Source organism: Cryptomeria japonica, chromosome 10 (genome assembly GCF_030272615.1).
Source record: "Cryptomeria japonica chromosome 10, Sugi_1.0, whole genome shotgun sequence".
NCBI lineage: Eukaryota > Viridiplantae > Streptophyta > Pinopsida > Cupressales > Cupressaceae > Cryptomeria > Cryptomeria japonica.
In genome coordinates, this window is record NC_081414.1 from 503,056,120 (window position 1) to 503,077,270 (window position 21,151).

General features: G+C 33.6%; 1 protein-coding gene across 1 annotated transcript; it reads left to right on the plus strand.

Moving 5' to 3' along the window:
- Positions 1 to 5,858: 5,858 nt before the first annotated feature.
- Positions 5,859 to 19,061, plus strand: LOC131039442 (NADP-dependent malic enzyme). Its single transcript, XM_057972220.2, has 19 exons — positions 5,859 to 6,481; positions 6,700 to 6,820; positions 8,297 to 8,371; positions 8,759 to 8,910; positions 9,377 to 9,482; positions 9,677 to 9,742; positions 10,194 to 10,289; positions 10,392 to 10,463; positions 10,783 to 10,866; positions 11,555 to 11,653; positions 12,440 to 12,487; positions 12,609 to 12,662; positions 12,894 to 12,992; positions 13,189 to 13,278; positions 13,453 to 13,530; positions 13,831 to 13,905; positions 14,087 to 14,177; positions 14,276 to 14,404; positions 18,593 to 19,061. Exons 1-19 carry the CDS (start codon positions 6,267 to 6,269, stop codon positions 18,679 to 18,681), a joined length of 1,839 nt encoding a protein of 612 aa, XP_057828203.1. The 5' UTR covers positions 5,859 to 6,266; the 3' UTR covers positions 18,682 to 19,061.
- The last annotated feature ends 2,090 nt before the right edge of the window (positions 19,062 to 21,151 follow it).

The window sequence follows — 21,151 nt, forward strand, 5'->3', positions numbered from 1 at the left end:
GCTAGGATAAGAAATTCTAAACTAAGATCACGAGACCTATTAGACTATGATTGATGTTATTTCTTCCCACAAGGTTCAAAAAACTGAGGTTAGGACTTTTAATCCCTAAGTGAAAAATTGTAAAAGGTATCTTGAAACACCTTTTCACAATTATAGACCCCATAAGTGATATTTATAACTTACACCTCACATCCCTATGATGCCTCAATTAAATCATCATTAGATCACCAATTCTCTATAGGCATTCAATATTTTAGAATTTAGATTGTTTGGTTGGTAATTCTTAATCTCAAGCTAGCTCATTTTATGTAGTAACATATTTATCAAGATCTTCCACCCTATATGTATCAATTGGGGGTTTGTACTACACGTTATCCATTTCATGGGTAACCTAAGACTCAAGATTTTTTTAATTTTCCACCAAATCTTAGGAGGCTTGGATTTGTATTCATGGTTGTTTTGATCCTTTAGGTCAAGACCCTTTTCATGGCATATGGTTCTTCTAGGAGATTGGTCTTTTCTCCCATTGGATTTTTCCTAGATTTGGCATCACTTTAAGGTGGGAAATTCTCTTTACTATTTAGAAGGACAAAAAAATTGTTCTCTTTATGAGATGTTTTATTGATGTTCAATTTTCATTGTATACAAAAGCTTTGACTTGTTCTAATTTTCTTATGTTTATTTAGGCGCAAGCTAATAAATTTCAACTTGATTTTTTTCATTTCCAAGTGTTCTTATATCACTAGGGTATTACCCTTTATATTGTTGTTAGAGCATCATCACCTTTTTCTTTCCATTAAGATCACTCCTTGGCTTGTGGGTGTAATCATGGTTGTAGACAACTTGCCAAAAGGGATCGTGACTCCCAGTCTCATGGATTTTGTACTAAACAAATGGGGGATCCTACTACTTGTGGTTGGTCTCAACCTTTTTAATTACCTTCTACGTTTTCTTATGGGTGTGGTGCCTTTGAATGAGGTCAAATTATAACAAGCTTCCTTGCTTGTATTTGGCTATTTCTCTTGTTCTTGCTCAAAATCTTATAAATGAATATTAAGAGGAAGAAGGTGTTCTCGTTGGTTGAGAACTAATTGATGAAGGTTCCATCCTCACATATGTTTTTGGTAAAATAGAAGACTATGACCCCTCTCTCAATGGTATTACTTTCACCACTTAATGGCTTTATTATTTTATGATGTCTGCGCTTGGCCTCATTTATATTTTTCTTATTTTTTTGGTTAGACTTGGTCTCATGTAGCATTCAAGGGCATGCCTTCTACCATATACCCTTTTTTTAATGAATAAGTAGACATTATTTTCTTCTTAAATTTTGGAAAGTGATAAAATCTCATTAATTATTGTTGATGTAAATAAAAACTACACAAATTTTATAATTTTTTTTACTCATGATTTCTTTCGATTATTTTTTTGTTGATTTAAAGGTGATTCAATAACTTAAATACAAATAATGTTTATACTATAGCAATAAAAAGTGTATATATTTAGCACTTATACTTCACATTCTTTGTTAAGTATGATTAAGTTTGTATTTAACAATTTAACATGATTATATTTGAATTGATACTTATATCATGGATATCCTTCTTTAGACCTAAAACATCTTTTTGTTCTAGTTTCTACCCTTCTAACACCTTAAACACTAGCACACCGTGCTCTTGTCCTTTTGGCAAGATTGTGCAAAGTCTCATTCCATGCATTTAAATTTAAGTTTTCTCATTTAAGCTCCTATTTTATCTCTCATTCCTTATGCAAACCCTAATCCACCCTCAATGTTAAAATATTCAACTTGATAAATGAGGATTAATAGAAAATTAACCTAGGAAAATAAAAAGAGCACATATGCAATACCCACAAACATAGACTAGTGAAACATGCATAGTAACCATCTCCATGGTTATTGTAACACACACCCATTCTTGTACTTGTGGCTTACAAATATGTTAAGAATACGGAAAAAATTGATTATGAACTATTTAAATTTTATTTTCTTTACTTCACCAAAGTTTAGATTAGATTTTTTTAACAAGAAAATATTGAAAAATTATGTTACTTCAATCTAATTGGCTCATAACTTCTACCCAACATGGGGAAAGAATACAAAAAAAATGATTATGAACTATATGAAATTTATTATTAAGACTGCATTTATTTATAAAATTCAATTGTTTACTATCAAATAACAAAACTATCTCGCTACACAACACAACCTATATGTTCATATTTATTATAAAATTGCACTATTATTTATTTATTTTTTAAATATTGTGGAATGAACTCAACACCATCTAGGTGCCTACCACATGGACTTTGTCATTGAACCAAATATCTTTTGGCACTGTTATTTATTCTTACTTAAATGCTTTTGTTTAAAAATAGATAGGAATAATTCACATTGTCTATGATCAACGATGCACAATTACGAGATAAATTTGCTACTTATGTAATCCAATAAATACTCCAACCTTTACTTAAAATACAATTCAACTTTCATTATGGGTAAAAAAATTAATAATTTTTTTTTAAATATTAAATTTTATATTTACACTAGCAAATACTCAATCTACAAAGATACTCTATCAAAGAAAGAATCACTTGGTCATCCGGAAATAGCTGAGTCATTATCATTTACAATAGCAAATAATAAATCTATAAAGTTGCTCTACTAAAATCCTTGTGTCATTAATAGCTATTCACTTATCTCAATGATACAAATTTACAAGACAAATATTAGCCACTACATGATACTTTTTTTGAAATATAATAATACTCTAAAAAATCAACACTAGAGTCATGATAAATCACTCACTCATATACAAAAATTATTTTTATGGTGTTTTTCTCACACACACATATGTATGTATATATATGTGTGTGTATACATATACACATATATATGTATATACATATATACATACATATATACATATACATATACATATATACATACATATATATACATATACATACATAAATACATATATATACATATACATATATAGATGTGTATATGTATGTGTGTATGTATGTGTGTATATACATGTATATACATATACATATACATATACATATACATATACATATATATGTATATACACACATACATACACACATATACATATATATGTATACACATCTATACATATACATATATATGTATACACACACATATACATACATGTATATATATATATATATATATATACACACACACACACACACATACATACACACATATACATATATGTATACACACACATATACATACATACATATATATATATCTGTGTGTGTGTGTGTGTGTGTGTGTGTGTGTGTGTGTGTGTGTGTGTGTGTGTGTGTGTGTGTGTACGTATGTACATATATGTGTATACACATACATATGTATATATGTACACACATATACATATACATATACATATACACACACACGTGTGTGTACATATATATGTGTATATACATATATATACATATATCATGTACACGTATATTGTATGTATAATATACATATGTGTGTACATATATCTATATAGATATATATGTATATGTATATACATGTATATATGTACATACAGACATACATACACACACACATTTATATACATGTACATGTACACACACATTATTTAACAAAATTTCATTCAATCAAAATAATTCCAAAATAAATGTTACAAGTGTGTACACACACACTTGTAACATTTATTTTGGAATTATTTTGGTTGAATGAATTTATTAAATAATAAATATATAAATGATAAATTTTTAGTTTATAATAAAAAGGGAGTATCTCAGTTTCATTTATTTTTATTCATATTCATATAGAATTTGTAAGTTTTTGTTTGCCTAGGTGAGTATATAATTTGAGTTTTCTATATATTTAATTTTAAAGACGTGACTTAATCTTCATTTAGTTTTATATATTTCTGTATTAAAAAATGACTCTTTAATATTCAAAATTTAAATTCAAATCTCAAGTTAATTTTACTTTTTTTTTTGTATTTAAATGACTAATTTATCTTTCTCGACTCTTGGCTATTAGCCAAAGAGGTTCAGCTTATGGCTCGTGCACCCATATCAAATTACTAAACAAATATGAGTTTTTATAAAACCCTCAAACAAAAAACTGAATTATTTATCATTTGATTACAATTGTCTATATACAATCAAGACATGTTAGACCTCACTCAGATTAAAGTCTTCATTATTGTTTGCACATATGATTAAGGAGCATTTATGAGAGAATGTGTATTATACAACATCTAGAGCATCTTACATTAAGACTATGTAAGGATTTCCTCCTCTCCTACTACCTCCCCTAGTTCTGCCTTCTCACTTGTTAGAGTCTCCTTCACTACTAGAACCCTTACGTTTCCTTTCCTCTCATCCTTTTGAACTATAGGCTTAATCCCTTTTGACTTCTCACTAGAATCCATATGTGCATTTGGCTTCAAAGGTATTTCCCACAATTTTATTTGAATTTACCCTTTAAGGTTCCTTTCAACACCCCTTTCTCACACTTTGTAGCTATGTGGCTGACTTTCTAAAATTTGAAACAATGCACAACAAATTCTTTACCCATGAACCCACTAATAACTTGTGATTTATTGTATGATGATTAGGCTTGGTCAAACAATTCTTGCATAAATTCTAGCATATGAAACCAACTCTTTATTCATTGTAGCCACAAAACTATATAATACCCCCTAAGCAATTGGCAATCACTTTGAATACTTCTTTTGACCACCATTTCATAAATTTTGGATTTGGATCCATAAAATGTCCTTTCACCAACTCCTCAATCAAATCAAAGCTTGGAGAGAATGCATGTAGATATAGACTCAAAATCCTCATAAATCACAATCCTTCCTTCAAATTTTTATCCCTATCATCTTCAGTTTGAAAAGTAGAAATCTTAATGCTAAAAAAAATGGTAAGTAGTTTGAGACAATTTGAGTAATGTTACCCCATCAAGTTTTTAATTTGATTCATCATAGTCCAAATGCCAATGAGCTTCACCATGATTATTGTCCTTTTTGAAACCTTTAACATAGGATTCAAAAGACTAGATTCAAAATATTCACAATTGAAATTTTTTTGTTGATATCTAAATTCACATTGAATACAAAAATCTTACACACTTTTGGAGGTTCACAATCCTCTACAATTTTCTTGCTAAAACTTGACTCTTGTTAGCATTAAACATCAAGTAGTTAATCTTGGTATTTACCTTTTACTTGTCCTTCATTTTCTCGTAGACCTCTTTCCTAATTCTTCTTTTGCATCTCATTACTTTGTGAAATTCTTTCTATCCTTTTGTCTATTGCCACTCTCTCTACTTTTTTGCAAAATGCCATTTTATCATGTCTTTATTAAAATAATAAGCTATTATGTATTATTTTTTACATTGTACTTCTTGATTCATCATCAAAATAAAGAAAATATATATTTTTCAAATATTTCAAATTATAAATATTTTTTACAACATATTTTTGATCACACTTAATTTTCATTTTATTATAAATTCAATAATATACTTCAAACAACTGATTAAAATTTAATTAGAAAAACATTTCTACTTAAAAAATGACTTTGAGAACAATTGAAACTATTAATTAAAAATAAACTAAAAACAAATTCTGCACATCGTCATAACTGTTAAAAAAATGACTCTCAGAATATCACGCCTAATCATATCAACCTGTGGCTATCTTGAACAGTTACTTGTCTATAAAGCGCAAAAAGAGCACCAGGATTTTACTCCACCGCGGATTGCCACCGTGGATTCCCAATTCCTTCACCATACCTACATTTTGGTGAGCTCGCTCTAATTAGATTTGCTGTCGTGTATTATTAATAACCACGCAAGCAGACGCGGAAGTTCGAAAGGCGACAATTACAATCGAAACATTTGGAGAATATAGCACATTTCCTTGTCAGAAAAATTGGACGGGACTGAGTCCATCTTTGGAATAGACATCAAGCTTTTCTGGGTTTAATCTGCACCGTCGGACAATTCGGAAGGCGTTTTTTGTGTGGGACACAGAGAAAATCAGCTCCCAAGATGGTGGATGGGCGACGTTTACACTAAATAAATTCATGTCCTTGCACAAATTCCTGAATGATTGAAGGCCAACGATTACCCGGTTTTCATTTCTTCCTTCGTTTTTTCCGATCACCTTGAAGGTGTCAAGGAGGGCGAATTTCGCAGTTGCAGAGGCCTGCGGGCTGAGTCCAGTTGTAAAGCCCTGATGTTGGCCCAGGTTCGAGCCACAGGGTGGCTTCCCAATGGTGGCCTTCGCTACCAGATTAGCAACGAAAAAACCAGCAAAAAGAAAAGATTTGCATTTGCAGCTTTAGATTTAGTCACTAAAGAGATAACGACGACAAATGGAGAGAATGGCCTTGAAGTAGATAGAAATGCAGAACGGCAGGTTGTGACTCCTTGGAGTCGTTCAGTTGCCAGGTAAAAGCGCCACAATAAACTTCAACCTAAATAACTTTGTTGGTGATTGGTTTAGCATGGAAGATCTTTCTTTAAAAGAAAAAAATTGGTTTTACCTTTTAAAAAAATGGGCTCATTTGGCATCATGTGGGTGTAGGATGGAATTTTTTGATTTAATGTGGGTTTAAGTTGTTTCTGCTGTATATGCAATATGTCTTACTGTCTTGGATTGGTTACAGTGGGTATGAATTGTTAAGAAATCCTCGCTACAACAAAGGATTGGCGTTTTCTGATGAAGAAAGGGATTATCATTATCTCCGGGGCCTTTTGCCCCCTGCTCCTCTGTCACAGGATCTTCAGGTATTGTCAATCGGAGAGTCTTGTTTTTTATGTTCTTTGTGGGCACATGGTTCAACCCACATGAATGCATCCAAAAGAGTATTTATTGTTTTATAGGTTTAATTTGTGTAAAGCCCAGTAAAATTGGGGCAATGTTTAATGTGACATGCGGTTAAAAGATAAGAGACTTAATATAATACGGGTCTCGTTTTTTCTCACGCACAGATGTTCACGATGCCTCACTTTATTCTTCATTCATCACTGCATACTTTTGTCTTTGTCAGATTAAACAATCCTGTAATTAATAGTCATCATGGCGTAGAATATATCTCTCTGCCTCAACGCATGATAGAACTAATATACCTTGAATTCATTGATATTCAAACCCTCTTCCTGTACCCAGAAGTGGCATCACGAAACAAACTACTTTGTGTAACGAGCTGGCTCTCTTGGCTTTGAATCTTGACTTTTAGGGTGCTAGTAGCCCATGCTTCTGCTAGACAATAGCTTACGGCTCAATGGACAATATGTGTACGATTGATTTATTGCTGATACACACTATTTTGTGTATGCTCCTATAATTTCTTGTATTAGTTGACTTGAGAAGCACATCATTAGAACGACTACACATGAGGCTGGTTTTTGAATGTCTTTTGTGCCATTGTGCTTACCATTGTATTGGTATTTTGTTCGATTGATGATCCATTTGTTGCGTTAGTTACATGTTCCCATACCTTGGGCAATACATACATAATCCTCTGTTCGGTCCATACCTGTAGGCTGCAATCCTCTTGGGGTTTCTTTTTCTAATCACTCGTCTTCTATTGTGTGGCTACGTAAAGCTCTTTCTCCACGGAATGCTCTATGGCTGACATGTTCCAAATCTGTAGCCATTCATCATACGTTACTTTTGAGTATCTTTGACTCAATATCATTGGAACAGAGGGTGATTTTAGGAAGTGTGAATGGCTTGCAATTATTTTTGTAATCAATTCCTGTTACTGTTTTTGGTTTCTATATCCTTCCTACTTCAAATTTATAAGGAGAATGTGAATGTGATTCTACGCAAAGAGAATACTCAAAAAATGCCATGCTGGATGTTGAACCTAAGCCAAAGTTGTAATCTTTGGCAAACTACACCCCCATTAGCTTAGCACTATTTTATTGTGAGTTTATGTTGCTAGTACTTGGAAAGAAGACAAAACTCTTTGTTAATGAATGCAGATTCTTAACCAAAAGATCAGACTATGGTCTTTGGCAAGGTACCTGTTCACATATTAGTCTAGTGCTTGTATATTTAATGCCAAGTTTTGCACACACATAGACAAATACAATGGAAAATAATTGTTACGAGGAAATGAGCTTAAGTCTTATTACATGTTTTGCTACGCATAATCATTATAATCAGGGGTCTCCATCACACTCTTGCCTTGGATAATAGCTGTTGAATGTAGGCTTGTCAGATTTGTTGCTGACTTCTTAATCTTATCGATGCAGGTAAAGAAGCTAATGGATATAATTCGTGACTACCATACACCATTGCAGAAATACATGGCTATGATGGACCTCCAGGTATTTCATTTCTTTCGCTCCAAAAAATTCATGAGTATCAATTGATTTGAGAAGTTTGTTATTTCAAGTGATAATTTCCACAGCTGCAGAGTTGTATTTTATTAAATTTATTTCAATATTGAAGAGATCGTGGGTTTGTGGAATTGGACAGATGAATCGTTTAGTGTTATTATCTCTGATATTTCCATGACCTTAATTCTGGACTTTTAAACTTTCCAGTGAATTTATTTCACTTTTTTCCAATATAATTGTTTTGTTATATTATATTAGTTTGTCTGGGACTCCTTGACCATCCCTTGTTGTTGAAAACAATAACAATCTAACTTATGTACAGAATCATTTTTGTAATTAATTTTCACTTGCATTGACATGGATATATATGGGCAGGAGAGGAATGAAAGATTGTTTTACAAGCTCTTAGTTGACCATGTTGAAGAATTGCTTCCTATAGTCTACACACCCACTGTTGGTGAAGCTTGCCAAAAATTCGGTACTATTTTCAGGCGTCCGCAAGGTCTTTACATAAGCTTGAAAGAAAAGTATGTATATATATGCCATACTCAATTTCTTTTCTTAGTATTAGGATCATGTAGTTTCGTTTATCACTAACCAGGATCTTGTAGCTGTATGGTATGTGCATTCAATCCATATCTGAAATTTTCTTTTCAGTTTTTTGTCAACTCTTGTTTTTATACAGCTGTTACCAGGATGTTTTTTGTTTGTTTGAGGAACACTTCTAAGGATTATCCGAGTTGTAGTGCCTAATTTATCTTCATCTATCATTTTGTGGGTAGTAAATAGTAGAGTGCCGTGTAACTTGCTAACAGCAACCCTGTAGGCACTGACATGTTCCTTCATTGAATCATATACTGTCTTTGATAATAATTTCTAAATATATCATATGTCTGTTACAAAGTTGGATAATATTTTCTGGTTTCTTGTTCACATATGAAAGGACTATCACTTCTCTCTAGGATCTAATTTAGAGGTAATTGATATTGGCAGGGGAAAGGTCCTTGACGTTTTGAAGAACTGGCCTGAACAGAACATTAAGGTCATTGTTGTCACTGATGGTGAACGTATTCTGGGACTTGGAGATCTTGGATGCCAGGTAAATCTCACACAAAGAATTTGACTTTTTATGTGTGAATATTTCTACTATCTGGAATATAAGGGTGCATCTGTAATTTCTTTATTCCTATATTTCTTTTCTTTCCAACATGTTATGTTTATTTTCTCTATGTTATGACTATTGGATTTTGTGTTATTTTATCTGACACGTCTGTTATGAACAATTATTATCAGGGAATGGGAATTCCTGTTGGAAAACTTGCCTTGTATACAGCACTAGGGGGAGTTCGTCCTTCAGAGGTATTCAGCCCTTGTAATAATAGATCTTGTTCTAAAGTAGCTGTCTGATTTTAGGATGTTACACTTATTTCACTGGTCAGTGATTACTGATTAATAATATCAAATGATTGTAGCTATTAGTGGTAACTTATTTCTGGTTGATTCTGGAACAGAATAAAACTTGAATTAGCATTTTATTAAGTTGCATAGACCACCTTGTTTTATTGATTATTAGAGTACTGTCTGTATTGCTTCTCATGCACAAACTTGTTATTCATTTCGTGTTAAATGGATTTTAGCTAGTAAGATACCCTGTAAAAGGTATCAATGTTTTCCCTTTTTCTTGTGTGTGCTTTGAAAGGTTCACAGTAAGTTCTGAAATAAAATGCATTTTGGGTCATGGGGATCTGAATTATGTTAAATGATAGCCATATATGACATGAGCCTGGTCTGACAACTTGTATGTGAGCAGTGTCTTCCAGTAACTATTGATGTTGGGACCAACAATGAAACATTGCTGAATGATGAATTCTACATAGGGCTTAGACAGAGACGTGCTACAGGCCAGGTTTTGTTCTTGACTAGGAAATCTTTCATCTTTACTTTTCTAATTATTTTGTGAGGCCCAATTCTACACAGTACAAGTTTCTAACTATATTATGTGCTTAAGGAATATGGTGACCTCCTTCACGAGTTCATGTCTGCTGTCAAACAAGCTTATGGAGAGAAAGTTCTTATCCAGGTCTGGAGGAGCCCCTGCTTTTAATTGAAATGTATCTTTAACTTGATATTCTTTTTTCAAATTAGGTTAAGGACATGGTTTAAGTTTTACCTTTCCTAGCAGTAACTGATAGTGAATACCTAACACAATTTTTCTGTAACAACTGTGTCTTCAATTAATACCTAATTTGCCATGTTTAGATTTTTGAAAAAATGATGCATGCAGAATATCTGCTAATACATTCTTTGTGAACCTCAGAGCATTAATTCATATTATTCTATTTATAGATTTAGTGAACAAAATCTTGAGGAAACTGAGGAAAAGTGTGCTCTTATGGCAGTTTGAAGACTTTGCTAATCACAACGCCTTTACCTTGCTGGAGAAATATTCTTCAACTCACCTTGTCTTCAATGATGATATCCAGGTATGTCCAGAGTTCACCATGTTCTAATTGTCAAAATGCAAGAATGATTTGCCAATTTTTTTTATCTCAAGTTTGTTTTATGAAGATTATGTAAACTTTGTGTCAAGTGAATATGACTCTGGGATGTGTTATGCCTAGAAGATGACCCAGACATTTTTGGCTCTCTCCAGATATCTCACTGGAATGCCTCTTAACTTTCAGGAGGCATATCCCAATAAGATATGCAGGCACACTTAAAAGACAGATTGAAAAACAAACAAAAACAGCCAAATTGTCTACCCATTTTTTAAAAACATCATGTGCTCCACCAAGAACCTTTCATAGCATAAAAGAGTGCAGGTCCTTCAAAAAAAAAAACAAAAAAAACAAAAAAAACAAAACAAAAACAAAACAGAAAAATTGAAGGTTTTCAGGGATAATTTGTACAAAAATTGAGAAGAATTTGCTAATTTTCTTTCTCTTTTTCAAATGGTTTACCCATCCCCGCATCTTCACTCATACCCAAGATTCCCAGAGATCATTCGTTTCATCTTAGCTATTATTTGCATGCCTCCAGAACATGATTAGCAATGATGTAAATGTTTTATAGTCTCAAGATTTGATAATGTTGTTGCATACAACATTGCAGGTTAGCTTTTTCGACCTAATTAATCTGTCTAATAGCAACAATGCATTTGGCATTTTGTAGGGGACAGCTGCAGTGGTACTTTCAGGCCTTGTTGCATCATTAAAACTGACTGGTGGGAGGTTGGCTGATCATAAGTTCCTGTTTCTTGGAGCCGGAGAGGTAAGGAAAAGACACAGTTAACAATTCCTGTGTAACACCGTAAATTCATTGCCAAATTTCAAAATATTTCTGGCAATGGATGAAGAACCTATAGACACTATGTTGGGGCAATGAAAGATTGATTGTTCGTCATACACTTCAAAATGAAAAGATGCTGTAACTATTAATCAAATGCTAGATTGTTATGGGATGCTATCATATAGTAGTTATCACAGAGTGTGGGATGAACACCTAAATATTTATTGTTAGCAAAGTTTGGCAAGAAGAAACCTTTAGTTTCACTAATAGATGCTCCATGGTTTGGTATGTTTCTGATTCTAGTAGTTTTTCTCAGCCATGGTCAATGAAAGTAGTGAACTAAATTCAAAACAAAAAATTAAAATATCAGAATCTGCAATTCATGACCTCTAGAATCTGGCCTCAGCAGACTGTACCGTTAAAGACTATCCCAATGGATTATAGAGTAAAAGACCAATTTGCATGGAAATTTGCTTCCAATGAATTCACAACATGGTTATGGTATAGGGAGCATATGAAAGCTTTATTTTTCATTGTGCTAAGTTTCTCGATGCTGTCTTTTTGAAGAATAAAAAATTATGATGAATTTACATTCTCTTGCAACCAAAAGAATTGGTCGTCTGTCATATTTTAGTATTTGTTTGATTTACACATTGTTGTCATTTTCTTGTTTGGAATTGAAGACTTTTCTTCTGGAGCTTTAGAGATATTGCATTCTTTTCTAGCCTTTTTTGAAAATAAATTAGTAATTACTGTGAAAATGTGTAGGCAGGGACAGGTATTGCAGAGCTTATTGCACTGGAAATTGCCAAAGAGGTGTTGCAGGATAGCTACTTTTAATAAATTTTCTTGCTATGCCACTTCATTGTCACACTGGTGGTTGAGTAACCATTTTCTGTTGTCTCTACACGTTTAACACATAAGTGCTTCTTTTCAGGAAAAAATTTCATTGAATGAAGCTCGCAAGAGGATATGGCTGGTGGACTCTAAGGTCTGTCTCAGTCTATCCGCATACCCTCCTCTTATTTGCCTTTGGATGCATGCACACAAAAATTTGAATTGTCCATGATCTTAATTAGTTTACTGCACAAGTTCTGTAGATATCATATTAAACAATCAAATTGAAGGAATCGATTAGTTTGTCTTCTTATGTTGAAACTGTTAAATATCTGCCAACATAGAAGAATAATATTGATTTTACACAGTCTTATTGGCATTGCAGGGGCTCATTGTGAAGTCCAGAATGGAGTCCCTTCAACACTTCAAAAAGCCATGGGCACATGAGCATGAATACTGTAAAAGATTACTGGATGCCGTGGAGGTTGAACATTTTTCCTTCTCTGTGCATCAATTATCTTTTTTAACATACAGAGGATTTTTATAATCACTCTTGGTGTTCTTAAAAAAATAGCTTATTGAGATTCCATACTGTATTTAAATTTTAGGTTGGTCATAATAACTCTCTTATACTATTGTAATTGAAATACAAAGTATCTAAACTTTTATCTTTTGAACAGTCCATCAGGCCTACGGTTTTGATTGGAACTTCAGGAGTTGGAAAAACTTTCACAAAAGAAGTGATTGAGACTTTTTCCTCTTATAATGAGGTAATTTATTTGTCGTAGCTTCATTTATTGATAACAAAGATAAAGACGTAGATGTATATATGATCAATTTCTATTTAAGTTTTTATTCACTTATTTAGCTTACAAGCAAGTATAGATTATCATCACAAAGGGTTTATACTCAGTATTTAAATAATATTTGTTGATTATTTGTAGAAACCATTTATTTTAGCTCTTTCAAATCCAACTTCTCAGTCTGAATGTACGGCGGAAGAAGCGTATACATGGAGTAAGGTATACTTTTTTCACTTTACATAAATTGCAATAAGGAAATTGCTGAGTTTTTATCATTTTATTGCAAAGCAAATTTTTGGATATCCGAGTACCACCACTGACCTTAGAATTTATCTATTTTTAATACTCGAACAATTGCAGTAGTTTCTTGTCAACTTCAGATGCAAATGAATGGAGGAATTTGATTGTTAGAAGTTGAATAAAGGTGCTTGAATTAGTGATATGATATAGGATCCTGTTTAAATATGACTTATACATGAACAATTTATAGTACTCTGATATATTATTATATTTACACAGGGACGTGCAATATTTGCCAGTGGGAGTCCTTTTGGTCCTGTTACTTATGATGGAAAGACTTTTACTCCTGGCCAGGTTTCTTTTATCACTTCTACTTGAAGTTCCTGTAAAAAGCTAGCAAAATCTATTTTATGTATACTGTATTATGTATTGATGAAGCACTTGTAACATCTTTTTAAGTATTTTGCAATTTCAATTTTGTTAGGGAAAGGTGCACTGTCAATTTAGCTTATATTTGTTATTTAATTATTTGCAGGCTAATAATGCATACATCTTCCCTGGATTTGGTTTAGGCTTGGTCATGTCAGGAACAATTCATGTTCATAATGATATGCTATTGGCAGCTTGTAAGTCTTTTTCAATTTTATATAAATCCAATGCATGAAACCTTTTGGATTATGCTCAGTATAAATGACATAAACCCTGCCTTTTTATTGTGTAACAGCTCAGGCTTTAGCTCAACAGGTTACTAAAGAGCATCTAGAGCAGGGTCTCATTTATCCACCATTTCGAAATATCAGAAAAATATCAGCTCACATAGCTGCAGAAGTTGCTGCAAAGTCCTATGAACTAGGTAAGCCCTAAACTTATTAAGGAGGAGCTAAGAGTTAAAATAGAGATAATGGACATTTTGAAAGTAGATACGAAAGTAATCTGCATTGATAGCAATTGGAAGGAAAAGAAAACAGCAGCAGCTAGATAGCTTTATGTTATGACCATGTTTTATCCTGAATTTCATGTTTTAGGATGCAGTTTATAAATTGCATAGTGCTTTGTAAATTAATTATTAATGCTGCCATGCTTCAACATTGGATGTTTCTGGTACAGTGCTGGATATGGATTTAATGGGGTAACATTTTCCGTAGGCTTGCTATGCCAGGTTGTCCTTGAAAATGTCTGGAAAATGAAGTGTTTCCTAGACATTTCTGGGGGCTGCGTTCCTTTAATTATTTAATACTAAATAACCTAATGATATTTTGTTTCTGGGGGTTACTTCATTTCCTATACCTGTATATGCATCCTCTTCTGTTTCCTGCGTGTGTATATACATGTCCATAAATATATAACAAGATTGTTAAATTTTTACTCTGTAATCCACATTGTGTTAAAACTATCAGGGTATGATGGTAGCCTCTAGCAGATAAATATGGAAGTTATCCAGGTACAATGACTTTAGAATTCAGGGTTGCAGTGGTCTCTCTCAATGTCAGCCCTGATTTTCTGGGTGCTAGAAGCATAATGATTCTAATGGTCCCTGTTCTTTTTTTTCCCTAGTTTGATGATATTTTGTCTACCTGATGAGAATTTCTTATGAGATGCACAACATGATCAGAACTATGAAATTGTCCCCAATGATTTCATTTTGGGTTTCTATATAAATCCTCTATTGACCTTATGCGTCTATGTTTCTTGGTTTCCTTGGCTATGCTCGCTCAAGTTTCGGGGATGGGGATGGCAGGGGATGGCCGGACGTGTTTCTGGTATGGGGGTACTTTTTGGCCATTTTTTAGGGAAAGCAGATGATGGCTATTAAAAGTTAAGGAAATTTTTAAAAAATATAGAGAAATTTGAAATATTCATATCATAACATTGATAAAGCATTCATCATAGACATTATAGAAGCTTAATAGACAATATTAGACTTGAATGGAGATTTCACATGTGAATTGACAAACAAATTAACAAAATTTATATGCTTTCATTGTCATTATGCATAATATTATATAAGAATTATAACAAAATGCCCAAAGACTGAAAGTTAAAATGACAAAAACCATTAAAATATATGATTGCCCTTAATCAACAGATGCAATTGTTAGGTTTGTATCAAAGTCAGATTGTGAGTTGGAGTCATTGCTAGTGTAAGGGGCTTCCTCAAGCAATGGGACCCCAACCAATCCCTCTTGTTTCTCCACCTCATCAATTTGTATAGCATCTTCGGGATCAACATCCCAACATATGGGTGGAGTTTGACGATACTTAGGGGTTTGTCGATCTTATAGTCGCAAGTACTATGTATTGCCACCAACTTATCTAATTGTCTAGAGGTAAAGTTGTTCCTCTTGATTGATTGGATGAAGCTATATGTGGACCATTTCTTCTCTGTAGTAGAGAAGCTGGTAACTTGTGAAAGAATGGCAAGTACCCTCAACTCTTTGGTGCATCCTTGCCATGCCATGTTCACCATCCAATAGGCTCTGTTTGATCTCATCCAGCTCTATTCAATCTTGACTTTGTTTTGCTGAAGGTTGGACCACAAAAATTGATTAATGTAAGACATTGTGTGCAAAGTAAAGCAGATTCCTCTTTGGTACACATTTTTCAAAGGGCCTTCATGAGCCCTTCTTTCACCTCTTCATAATGAGATGGATGCACTCCTCTAGGCTTAGCTACATACCATTTAGGATTTAGAGCATAGGCTGACATATGAAGTGAGGTGTTCATAGTGTTCCATTGTTGCATCACAATGAGCCTAAGATGCTCATCGCAAAATCTCAAAGGTCCGTGCTAGGAATTGCTTGCTTCATTTTCCCAAGCATGTATCAAAGGTTTGACAAATCTCTTCAAGGCTAGGAGAGTTAGTATTAGCATATCTTGTTACTCACACAATAGGTTCAATGAAGGAGCAAACATATTTGCAAAGAATGAAAATAGAAATAGTAATAAATCAACATTTAAAAAATTAAATAATAAAATCAGCATTTTAAAATTTTTTATAATTCTTGATTGATAGCTCATAAATTTTTAGCCTGACCCAAGGCAGGAACAGTCACAAACGGGGGATCTCATCCACGACATGAATGCACAACATTAACACAGATGGTCCAAACCTGCGAACACAACAGCCTAGCAAGGGCACAAGGTCCATGAGCACACTAGCCCAATGAGGGTGTGGAGCACAAGGTCACTTGGCATGAATGCCAATTGCATCAACATGAGGGTTTAAACTCACAAGCGCAATGGATTAGTGAGGGCACAATGACCGCAATCACAATGGCCTAGCAGGGGTTTGAACCTTGGTGGCAACAATACCACGATTTGACCATTCACACTATGCCATGAATGACAATATAATTAGCAATTTTCTTACCTAATTGTGGACCACCAATCATCAGCAAGGATTTTTTGTTTCACACTTTAGTGTGCTTGCCTTTGACCATCCACCCCTCCTTGAATTAACCACCATTATTTGTAAAGCCTCTTGGACCTCAAGCATCCTCTCTAACAAAATTAAGTAGTTGGCATATCTAATATCCAAGAGCTTGAGGAATTCCTTCCTCGAAAAAGTCTTGAACAAAGCAAGTTAAGTGTGATGATTTGCAAATGAACATTTACATATCTCTAGCCTCCAGCACCACTAGTTTGACCCAATCTATCTTCCCAATGTCCTTCAAGGTATTGGTCAATGCATGAACACAACATGGGGTCCAAAAATGTGCTTATAGGCACCCTTCACCACCAAGCCGACTAACTTACACACGGGCTAAATCGGTCACTACCTGTATAACATTAAATGTTCCAACCACTTCTATAGCACCTTTCAAAATTTGAATTTGGAAGTTTGCATCCTTCCTTTTTCTTGAACAATCAATAGCTCTAAATAAGAGCTAGCTGAACTTGTGACAATAATATTAATGAGTAGCTGATGTTTGATATCAGTCCAACCATCCATGATGATAGAGCATCCATCCCTTATCCAAGTTTGTCTCACCTCTTCTATCAACACACACTTTGAAATATTCTCTATCAAGGAGGTTGGTGCGTAGTTTGTGTTCTCTAAGTGGGGCAAATGAGGGACTGGTAGCTATCACACCTTTGAACATTTTTATCAAAATATGGTGAATGTGCCATATGAAATGGTATGCCATGAGCATAAAAAACTTAGCAATAAAAGAATCAACTACGGCTCGTGAAAACTCTCTCCCTTGAATTCTAACATCTAGGGATCTTGTAGGCAATGAGACACTAGGCTGCAAAGTTTCCTTTCTTTCTTGCCTCCCCCTCCATATGCAATCTAGTTACCTCAATTTTCTCACCTAGAGTGTTATTATTTCACAACCTCTCACCCCTTGACCATGTGTCCACAAAAGATGACAATACTTCTCGTGGGCTTGTCCACCTTTTTTTAATTCAGTGTCCACAAAAGATGACAATACTTTCTCATGGGCTTGTCCTCCTTTTTTTAATTCAAAAATGTTTTTTTATTTTAAAATTCAAGTTAAAACGTGTTGGGCTGTAGGGGACGGTAGCCATCCCTGGAACGGTCGGGGAATGCGTAGATGTCTGTTGGCCATCCCATGGACAGCTAGCTGTCATTTGACATCCTCTGCACATCCAGGGATATTTCCAAAATGTTTCCCAGGTTTTGCATAAAAAGGGGATGGGGAGGGAACGTTTCCTTAGGTGTCCCTGCATCCTCGAAATGTCCCTTGTAGGAAACAGGAGTTCCAAGGCAGGGGACACATCCCTCAGGAAGCATTGGTCTCTAGGTGGTTGTTTGATGTTGTGTTCCTTGATTGTAAGGTTTTAATGTTGCTTGGTGTTTCTTTATTGCCTTTTAATGTTTGTGTTTTAATATGGCTTCACGAGATTTTATGATTTTATTGAATCTCATTCATTTTCTTTTGTGTAATTTTGAAATGAGAAACTATGAAGATTCATCTATAAAAAAACTGATTCCAGGTTAAGGATAACTATTATATCTATTACGAAATCATCTCTGATATCATTGACTGAATGAAACTTATGTTTCTTTGTTCAGGTTTGGCAACATCCCTTCCTCGTCCTGCAGATTTGGTCAAATATGCTGAAAGATGTATGTATAACCCATTGTATCGAGACTACAAATGAGATTAATATGGAATTTATCTCAGGATACCTTGAGAGTTTTTTCACGAAGCTGAGATTAAGCGAAAGGGTCCTTTGAGATCATGAATTGCTAATATATTAGCAATAGCACATGGTAAGAAATGGAAATTTATAAGGACTCTATAATTCAACCCATTGGGTTTACAAGTATAGATGGTGCCTTAAGGTAATTATTAAAATCTAGCAGGGGTCAATTATTTACCAATTTAATTCATGGAATCATTCCATGCAATTGATTGTGATTTTTTTTTTGAATATTGTTTCTCCATTTCTCAGTTGCGCAGAATAAATGCAACAGACCTTTATTGTACTTGAACATCTATTAAATAATTAATATTTTTTTTTGACATTTTTACAATCAATTTAATCTATCAAATGAAGATTATCGTGTACTAACATGCGAGCTTGGTAAAAGTATGCTATTCGTATAGTTTAATTTATTTATTGGCTTCATACCTCTTAAATCCTAGTGCCCAATTTTTCCATTTCCCCCATGCTGCTAAAAACCTAAAGGCCTCATTTGTGATATTACTGTGAGGATGCTGGAAAAAAACATAAAATTTGAGATGTATTTTCAATTTTTTTAATAACTTCATACTATGAAAGGATGCTAGATTTAGTTGACATTTTATAGTAGAGCACTAAAAGAAAAACTTTGTCAATTTAAGGATGCTAGATTTAGTTGATATTATATTGTAGAACTGTAAAAGAAAAACTGATCAATTAAATTAACTGATAGAGAATTATTAGGCATTACAAATGATAATAATAGAGCACCGAAAGGAAAAGTAGTCAATTAAATTAACTGATAGAGAAGTATGAGGCATCACTCATGATTCGAGTCACATTTCTAATGACACCTCCAATTGCATAATTTTTAAAGTCCAAGATGAGTTTCATCAATAGGGATTAGCAATAACATTTTTAGGTACAATGCGTATGCTAATAATTTGAAAGCATAAATCTATGGTGAGGGATTTCATAGGGGGTATCCAAAGCAAAATAATAGATGATAAGAAATTGTGACAGAGCGATTGAAAGCAAGTACTAATGATAGAATCATTTTGTTGGTACAGGGAACACTTAAATGGGTATCATTTCAGGGCCTCTTTGTGAAACAGTTCCTTGCATGACAAATATTTTAGAAATCAGATGAAGTTAAGAGTTCCCTGCTTTACATTGCAATCTAAGAGTTTGTTTAAAATTTCAAGTGAGGGTAGCCCAAATGTGCTTGGATGATGTGTTAATTAAGTTGACTAGAGAGCCTGGAATAAGATCATAGTGAAGTGCATGTGTTCAAATCCAAATACACGGTTGACTTGTATGATGATCAGATATCTAGCTTAGAATAGAGCACAGCAAAATGCATGTCTCTAAATGCTCAAATTGCAGGTCTGTTGGATCATCTCTGAGGATCCAGGTATACCAAAGTTGATCTCTTGTAGACCTACCATTAGGTGTTAAGCCTTAGGGTGTTTTCAGAACTGTTTTCTAGTCAAGAAAGATCTGCATAAATAGTTGGCCGAGAACCTACACAACATTCACAAGATTGAGAATGCTAGTTTGTGCCCTTTAATTGGTTCTTTGGTTGTCTATTCAGGTCAGATATTGATTTTAAGTAAAATGTGAGAATATCATGTTAAATGACTGTTTAGGATATCCAATGAACTTGAGTCTCATATGGAGATGCCGAGAAAGGTTAGTGCCACATAGCATTAATTAGTTTGTTGAAGCTTGACATTGGTTGTAGAATCTATAAATCCATCATGGAATTATTTGAGTGTAAACTTGATATGGGAATTCATGCAACCCATACACTCTTCTACAATTGAAATGTAGATCAATATTCTATTGGTTAATTTAAAAAAAAACGTGACAGTTAACTAACACATGTATGTACGTAATTCGATCTAGTATGCAGTGCATGATTTTTTAGTGTAGAATGTTGAAACACTGTCCAATAAGCCCCTAAATTTAGATCAATGTTAATCCTTTAAGATGAACAGTACACACGTAGGTGTATTATTTATTAGGATCTGAGAAAATGAGGTCAAAATGACTTAGACATTCAAAAGTAGTTTAATTTTGAACTTGATATGGGGTTTTTTTTAACTAAATTTCAGTTTTTTCTAAATTCCAAACATGTGATCTACAAAAATGAGGAATTAGTTGATATAAATTTGTTCTTAATTAATTCAACAAAAATAAACGATGTGCGAGTGTTCCCTTGTAAATTTAATTTAATTTGCAACTTGATATGGATCTTCTTGAAAACCTTAGACACTTGTATATTTTGAAATTTATACAATAATTTGATAGAAATAATTGCGAGGAATCAATTGATTGAAGCGTACAAAATTTGGTCATTTAAAGGTGAGAGTTATTGAATTAAAACATTAATCCACATAAGCCCTAAAAATATATATATATATATATCAGAAGCAATGTTTGA